Below are 9,046 nucleotides of genomic sequence, written 5' to 3'. Positions count from 1 at the left end.
GGCCACACTTTGGACACCCCTGCTTTAGATCCACTACACCCTTCTATCACTTATAAGGACATCTTGATACAACTTGTTTTGTTTATGCTTCTAAATTGACTGGACTGCACTGGACTGAATTGTAGTGATATAAAGTGTGGTGTGGTGGTTGGTGGGTGAGTGGGTGGTAGCACTGGTAGGTAGGTATCTGTGTATGAATGCAGCTGTATACTTTTATTGTATGTATCTATCTGTTCATGTTTTTAAAAACATATTGATATGATATTCATGTCAAATATCAATATGTGTACACCTGTTGGTCCGACCTATAAGATCGATACTGAATGGTAATTTCAATTCATGAATGGCAATAAAGAAAGTTAAAATACCATACATATTGCTTCAAGATTCAGCCGCATGCAGGGTGCAGCTTCTTTTCCATCCACCAGCTGTCTAAAAACCCCGAATAAGAGACCCCGGCAGACAGCGGAAAACGGGGCCTGTCTGCTCAAGTGTGGAAACACATGTATGTGCGTGTATTCAGTGTGTGCAAGACCCACATGTCATTCGCTGATGTGGCAGTCAGCTGACCAATTGAGCGGGGTATTTAGGCTCACCTAGACTTCTTCCTGCCTTCCTTCTGCATAATTATGGTTCCTGGTTGTTGTTCTGTGATGTTTAGCCTCGCGTTACCAGACTGTTGCCTCTCGCAATTTCCAAATGCTTCCATCATAGAGTCTGGAGCAACGGAAGAGCTGTCATGAGTAAAATATAAAGCAGAAGTGGAGCCTCCTCCCCACTTTTGTTTTAACTTTTCAGCCGTGCATTTATAATAGAAATAGAAATCAACTAAGCATATTTGGCTTGCTGCTAAATATACTGTAGTGTATGACCACTATCTCCGATCTTTCCTGAAGATGGCCCCACGGAAGAGATCGGTTCACCCTCACCCGAAACCCACGTTCTTCTAGCTCGTTGCGGTTCGTCAGATAACTGTCTTTCACGAGTCTTTCAAGAGATGCCAGGGTGGCAAGCCTCCAATACTTACCATGTCAGATAACACGCAGTACACCGCATTGGGGGAAATTTCAGCCAAACGGTTCCTGTCAAACAGGATAAAATGAATGCGCTTACGTAAGCTGCCTATATCTTGCCAAGGAGGCCGCACAGAAGAGATTCCACAGAAGAGTGGCAAGCCTCATTCTTAATTTGTGACTGGGACCCACAAGGGGACCTACTGACCCCACAACTCATACCGTGTGTCGTACTACATCTGGAAGATTCTCAGCGATCTATACCAAGTCTGGTATCTGGGAGGATTACAGAGGTTTGTTAGGATTTTCTTGCTTGAGTTTTTATTTTTTCATCCAAGAGCTTTTCTTTTTCGTAGCAAATGGGTGAATACGATGAAGCCACAGCCTTCCTGGGGCAGACTGGCCCTTATTTCTGGAGGATGTTTTTCCTTCTAAATACTGTCTTCGTGGCCCGCGGACTCAATAGTTTATATATCGTATTTGTCGCAGCCACTCCAAAACACCACTGTTTCATTCCTGAGGCCAACCTGAGTGCGGCATGGAGGAAGGCCATCATTCCCATAGAGGTGGTGAACGGACAGGAGGAGCAGAGCCGATGCCACCGCTACAGACTGGATGAGGTCAGGAACCTGTCTGCTCTGGGCTACATCCCCGGTTGGGACGTGAACCTCACTGAACTGAGACAGGAGAGCTGTGTAGACGGATGGAGCTACAGCCAAGACGTCTACCAGTCCACCATAGTCACAGAGGTGTGTGTCACAGTGTGTGTGTGTGTGTGTGTGTGTGTGTGTGTGTGTGTGTGTGTGTGTGTGTGTGTGTGTGTGTGTGTGTGTGTGTGTGTGTGTGTGTGTGTGTGTGTGTGGCGCGCGCATGCGTGTGCGCGTGCGTGTGCGTGTGTGTCTTCACAGTATGATTGTGAAGACAAATTTCCTTTTCACCAACAAATGGTTGTTTTATGATGTTTTAGACTAGAGGTTAGCTTTAGCTGTTGGGGATGTTATAAAAATGTTGACTTATATGCGTGCCAGTGTTCCCCATTGGAAAATAGCCGATACAACCGGTGATGTGCTATTTACATGCGCTGTAAGGAATTGTTAGAGAAAATATCAAATCAGCTTTGGTTCCTATAAACATCCTTTTGTCCTTAACTCGTGTCACATTTGCCATTGGCAATGAAAGGAGAATTTACGTCATTATATGTGTCAACAAATCAGCTTTTTGTCCTAACCATTAAATGCCAATGATGATGATATATGATGATGTATAATGATAAGAGCGCCCCTCACTTCACAAGAGTGTGATTTAAAAAATAGTTCCCTTTTCCCTTCCCCTCCTCTCCAGTGTCCACTGTTGCTGTCTTTTTTGTGAATTAAACATCAGAATGATGTCTCCTAACAGTGGGACCTTGTTTGTGACAATCAGTGGATGGTTCCCTTTGCGACCTCAGCTCTCTATGTGGGCTACCTGTTTGGGTCCTTAATCTCTGGACAACTGTCTGACAGGTATTTATTTTCTAATATTTTTACTTTCTTCTCGTTCTTATATTGCTGCAGTAAAGTTATGACTTTAGTGTCAGTTGTATTCCACCCCAGACACTATTCTGGTTGCAGAACGTCGTTACATAGGCTACATTGCATGAGGGTAAATGGTCTGGTCACAATGGTGCATATAGCGCCTTGGATAAAGGGGTTCAGTGTCTTCTAACTCCGGGGGAGCCCGGATTTGAACTAGAAACCTTACTTGCACCATCCGGTTCTAGGTATAAGCAATATAAGCGGTCGCTTGGGGCCACAACCACAAAGGGGGCCACATACTAGTCTTTTTTTTTATGTCCAATGTATTTGCATTTAAGTTCATTAAGTTCATTTCAAGTTAACATGAGAACATATAAATGTATTTGAAATTAAATAACGTTAATTTTCAGGATTCCAATTCAGAAATAGCAAAAACAATATTCAGGATTCCAATAAACAAAAATTGCAATAATTGCCAGTTGAATGCAAGTTGCAAATTGAACACTGCCCACAAGTGAAGTGGTTTGCCATTGATTGCAGTTGGTTGATTGCATTGTTGGCAATAGGCTAGCACAGTAAAGATGATATATAATCTATAATTTTATATGTGTAGTTCTTTATGGATATAGGGCTCCATTTTTGTCACCGCTAAACCCCTTATCCCTAAACTTTTTTGCCTTTTTTTTACTATTTTGCATAACATTTTTGAATAGTTAAAATGGCCAGTCTACAAACTCACAACGCTAGTTGAACTATTCAAAAATGTTTTTCAAAATAGTAAAAAAAAAAGGCAAAGTATATAGTTTAGGGATAAGGGGTTTAGCCGCCACATGTGTCTGTCTGTGGCCTATTATATGTATTATTTACAGTGGAAAATGGTGCGCAAAGGAGGGCAGTACTGAGCAAATATAAAAAACGATTTCACCGTTGAGAGAAAGTGTGCAGACCGTCCAATCCGTGCCTGCTGCATAGGGCCACTTGACTCCTAGAACCGGCACTGGCATCCGGCCACTCTACCCCTGAGTAGCCTCGGAAACCCAGACGTTTTTATTAACAGGGAGGAGAAAAAAAAGTCTGGGTCCGAGTCCACTTCAATTCGGCATAGAGTAGCGCAAACGTCGATCACTCTCTGCTGATTTCGGATTGTCTGCATCTTTGTTAAATTGACGCACACACACACACACACACACACACACACACACACACACACACACACACACACACACACACACTCCTCTCTCTCTCTCTGTCGCTCTAATTAATCAGTCTCATGTCGCGCAGCTGTGTCTAGATTCTCCCGGCGGATCCGGCCGGGCCGACTCTTCTGCTATGATCTTTGTCCATGACAACAGCTCCATCTACTGTTATATAATGGATTTGCATTACAGAACGTGACAATGCGCTGCAGTCATGTCACCACAACATCCTGTGATACTTCAGTGCACAAATTGGTTTCCAAAGTGGGGCCGCCAGGAGAGTCAATCAGAAAGGAGGGGGGGGAGGATAAATCAACATTTAAATAAATCACATATAACATATTCATTTATTTATTTCAATCAATGCCATTGTCAAAATTGTGTAACATTTTTCAAAAAATAGTCAATCTATACAAGCTGAGAGCTCACAACATGAAGTGTCAATAATTTATAGGCTACAAATTGCTTTGCTGTCGTTTGAATCATCATTTATTTCTGTTATGCATGTATAGGTTTGGGAGGAAAAAGATTCTCTTCGTCTCACTTGCATCTCAGTCTTTATTTGGCCTGGTTCTGGCCTTCTCTTCCTCATGGATGATGTTCTGTGTCATCTATTTGCTTTTTGGAGCCTCCCAAATATCCTTATACATCTCTGCATATGTACTTGGTAAGTACAGTAAAAAATATTCATCATTCTCTAATTCACCCAATCACCTGCATGCGTGTTTACATTACTGACTGTTCTTGTGCTATGCTGCCAGTGGTAAATGTGAGTCCTCATCATGTGAGTCCTCGTCAGAATCGGTCTTGATTATATTGTCTTCCACAGGGACAGAGGTGTTGAGTAATTCTATGCGTGTGCTATTTTCAACACTGGGGTCCTGTCTCTTTGACTGCTTTGGCGACATGGTGCTACCCGGGATTGCATTTGGCGTGAGGGAATGGAGGACTCTTCTAATCATTCTCTCCTCGTTGTCTGTGGCTTACATCCCATTGTGGTGGTAAGTTCTTCATATCTGTTAGGGGTTTATGATGAGAGATGCATACTGGCATATACGGGAAGTGATCAACTCAACTCCAAAGTCAATCAAATTCTAGAGTGGCTCAAAAGCAAATTCAACAGGAAACAGGACACAGAAGTGGTGGCGGCTGGGAACAATTAATTTAGGTATTTGTGTGGAATCTCAAGTAAGTTAAAGAAATATCAATACCACATTTTTGAGGGGTCTATCCCCTCCTATATTCAGCTATAATGTAGATTTTTTTCCTAACACAAACATTAAATGTCATTGACAATGAATGGAGAATGTACGTCAGTGTCTGAGCAAATCGACAAGTTACGTCATGATTGATGATATGATGAGCGCCCCTCACGATCTGGTGATTTGTACCTTTTACAGATTATTTATTTACATCAACCTGGCATCCCTATTTTGAGCATGTCATTATAAGCTAAATATTTCCAAAATTTCCAAAAATCTGCACAAAATAGATATTCAAAAATAGTCGATCTACAAGCTCACATCGTGTTGAAAAAACACCTATTGTTTGTGCAGGTTGCTTCCAGAGTCTCCTCGGTGGCTGTTCACTCAGGGCAGAACAAAGGAGGCTGACGCCATGCTGAGGTATGCAGCCAGGATAAACAAGGTTGAAGCACCTCTGGTCATCTTTAAAGAGGCAGAGGTAAGGTCCATTAGTGGGAGAGTATCATACCTCTGCTGTCAGGGGAAAAAAACTCCAAAATGTTCATTTTTCAGGAAATGTTATTTTTTTCTATATTTTTTAAGAAATTAGAAAACAAGGCAATTGCGCCTCACCAAAGTTGGTATTGTGACTTTATAAATTGTCAATTACTTGACAATATATATATGTTGTTTTTTTTACATTTTCTTTTACATTTTATACATTAAAAAACAATTATTCACATATATCCCCCCCCCCCACATCCCCATGGCAGCGCAAAAAACAAAATCTTCCAAGAAACATCAGGAAATGAACAACAATAAATACAGAACAAATAAATAATAATAACAAAAAACACATTACATACAGTTAAACAAACAAATGCACAATGTCTACTTGACGAGAGCGGGAGAGGCGGTGCATCTGCAGTAGGCCTGGTTGCTTTAGCAGACAGTTTTTATTTATTTATGTATTAACAGTTTGCAGAATTACAGTACATTTCAAGCACAACTCAATACAAAAACTGTTAACTGTGAGTGGACGACCCAATAAAGCACTACACTTGTTTACAAGAGGGTCCATCATTCAAGCCATGTTTTATTTTGGAATTGTACTGGAAATAGCTATGACGAGAAAGAAGCCTATAGTTGACTTGAAAATGAAACTAAAATAATATATATTTTTTATATTTATAGTTTTTTTTATTGTTCATACCGGCGCTTTAGCAGACAGTTTGAGGGTCCAATGGAGGTTTTGTCCGAAGCACATTTGTTTTTAGATTTAGATTTTTTTTTCTTTTTCTGCCTTTATTAGATAGTGTATAGTATGTTGACAGGAAATGGGGGGGGGGGAGTTATCCTCACACACTGTCAGGCTAGATTAGCAGCCTAGGTGCCCGGACCGCTAGGCCGGATTTTTAGCTTATTTTTCAATGACACTAATCCTGTAAAATGTCTTGTTTGCTACTTTATAGAATGAGGTTTCACTGCCAGTGCCACCTAAACAATACACCTTCCTTGATATTCTGAAATCCAGCAACATAAGCTGCATCACACTGTTATGTTTGTTTTCATGGTGAGTCCTTCCAGTCTCATCTTTCTGATTACGGAGAAGGTTTAACGTTTTAAGATTCATGTTCATTAAAAACCGGTATGGAAAACTTTAATGAATATTCAATTAATGTACTTGGTAAAACAATGTAAAATGTATCAACAAACTAATGCGATTCACTTTTTAATATTTGTTTTTATTCTCAAGGCTGGCAATAAACATGGGCTATTTTGGACTCGGCTTGAACACTTCTAATCTAAGCGGAGATCCGTTCTTAAATTGCTTCTTATCAGCCGTCGTTGAGGTCCCCGCTTATATTGCAGCTACCTGGTTTCTGAAAAAATATCCAAGGAGAATACTGCTGTCATCATTCCTCACCACTGGAGGGGTGTTTCTCCTACTTATCCAAACTGTCCCCAAAAGTAAGTACTTCTCTTGTATTAACAACACAACACACGCCAGAGCACAATGTTTTTTTTATTGCTTTCCCATAGGGAAATAAAACTGCATTCCTCTGAAATTGTTAAAGTTAACATTTAAAGCCATGAATCTCATTATTGATGTGACTTTTCCTTCCTTCCTTTACCTTCACACTGTCATTCATTCTTGTGTATGTACAGTATGGGTGTAATTTTTTCCCCCTAATGGCCTACATATCTCATGTTGGAATTAAATCTCTCCCTATGCAGCCCATCGTGAATTTGCTGTGGCTTTGGAAATGATTGGGAAATTTGGCTTCACCATGGCCTACAGCACAGTGTACATCTACACCGCTGAGCTCTACCCCACCGTGCTCAGGAACATGGGCATTGGCATTTGTTCTTCAGCTGCCCGCATTGGCAGCATCACAGCTCCTTTCATCGTCTATTTGGGTATGTATTGTAGCCTGTAACACATGAGACTTGTATTTTAGGCATTCACTGAAGAAGTATAGCACCGTTAGCACGCTGTGTATACTCACTAAAAAGCATTATAAAGCATGCACATACACTCACTGAAAGCCAGGTGCTGGTCCGAGGTTAAAATAGGTAATAGAAAAGAAAGATAAGGTCTGCACACTGGATGATGCTCCAAAACTTAAGTATACCTGGTTTTCACCTTAGCACCACCCACCTGAACTGAAGCCGCGCCCACAGCTGTTGTATGATAAAAAGGGGAGGGGATCATTTTAGTGTGTCACTAAAACGGTGTATTTCAATTGGGCCTTTTAACTCAAAAGCTTTCAGCTTTCAGGAAGAAACACAGGAAGACCTATTTGAATATTATAACCACATCCTGGGGTCTGTAATATTAACGCCATAGACACATACAAAACAGAAAACGTACAAAACTATGGCACCCCATTTTTAACAAAGAAGTGTTTCACCAATGGTTGCATTGTATTTTTGTGTGTTCACAGGTGCTTACAGTAAGTATTTACCGTACATTCTCATGGGAAGTCTCACTATCAGCTCATCTGTGGTTAACCTCTTCCTTCCTGAGACCCTCAATAAGGACCTTCCAGAAACACTGGAGCAGATGCAGAAATGTCATGGGTAAGGTCAAATTTATTACAATGTATCAAAAAGAGGACATTCAAAATAAAGAAAAATACAACTTGGGAGGTGCAAGTCTAGTTAGCAGGCATATAAACTGTAAAAAGGGATGGACCTTCCAAGGGAATAGACATGGACAAGTTATTTATTAGCATGGTGCGTTTCGCCGTGAGCTTCGCCAGGTGCTACGTACATAGCATCTGATGATCGAAGCTCACGGTTTAACCTTAATTTATTCCCAAAAGCTGAAAGGACCACTTTACTTTATTTCAGCCATTTTCAACCTATCTTCATATAAGTGGTCCTCAGTAATGCTCATTATAACATGGCACCATTTATGTCTATTCAGCCTGTGTCTCAGAGGACAGTTCAGAAACCTGCATACCAGTGACATCCTCGGTTGGCAGGTTTGGCTATTTCCAACAAGAATCCAAGGAGAATATTATATCAATACAAGAACAATGGCTTCTATTTCAGTAACTTCCCAGGAGGAGAAAGGCTATATAGTCTCTATTAGTTTGGAATGGCCATCGATGACGTCATTGGTAAACTGTTCATAGTCCACCAATGAGATACAGAGAGAGTAAACCGAAATGGTGCCATCTTATGAGAATTAGCGTATGATCATACGGTTGAAAATTGGTTGATGTGCTTCTTTAAGCATACGTGTATCCAATAACGGTTTGGCCGGTTTGGCAATTACAGCATAGGTCTATTTGACACATCTTACCTCATCTGTATTGTTACAGGTTGTGCAGGAGGAAGAAGAAGGACATTTATTTGTAAGAAAGAGTTGACATAACTATGCCACGTGAGCTGAAATTCTGAGCAGACTGTTGTGTGTTGTTGACAAATCTACACTTCTGTACTCAAGTAATCCTCAACATCCTACCAATGACCAGCGACGGCTCCAGAAATTTGTGACTGGGGGTGCTATGGGGGGGCTGGGTATTTAGAGGTGGGGGGGGGGGGGGCTAATGAATCTTGGTTTACATAGAAGTCAGTCAATTGGACTTGTTTTGTGGGGGGGGGGGCATAGTCTGGATTTTCAGTGG

The 9,046-nt window shown here is 41.1% G+C and overlaps 1 protein-coding gene across 1 annotated transcript; it reads left to right on the top strand.

The window, feature by feature from the left end:
• Nucleotides 1-1,372: 1,372 nt before the first annotated feature.
• slc22a5 (solute carrier family 22 member 5) lies at nt 1,373-8,777 on the top strand (the record flags this gene model as incomplete). The annotated part of the gene is made up of 10 exons (XM_080781032.1): nt 1,373-1,762; nt 2,412-2,515; nt 4,236-4,390; nt 4,553-4,724; nt 5,280-5,406; nt 6,380-6,480; nt 6,664-6,878; nt 7,146-7,328; nt 7,856-7,991; nt 8,741-8,777. The coding sequence occupies 10 exons, from the start codon at nt 1,373-1,375 to the stop codon at nt 8,775-8,777; spliced, it is 1,620 nt and encodes a 539-aa protein (XP_080637158.1).
• Nucleotides 8,778-9,046: the final 269 nt, after the last annotated feature.

Source organism: Protomyctophum bolini (assembly GCF_963924005.1).
Source record: "Protomyctophum bolini genome assembly, chromosome: 13".
In the NCBI taxonomy this organism is placed as follows: domain Eukaryota; kingdom Metazoa; phylum Chordata; class Actinopteri; order Myctophiformes; family Myctophidae; genus Protomyctophum; species Protomyctophum bolini.
Note: the sequence above shows the minus strand (reverse complement) of the source record. Positions and strands in the feature narration are given on the sequence as shown.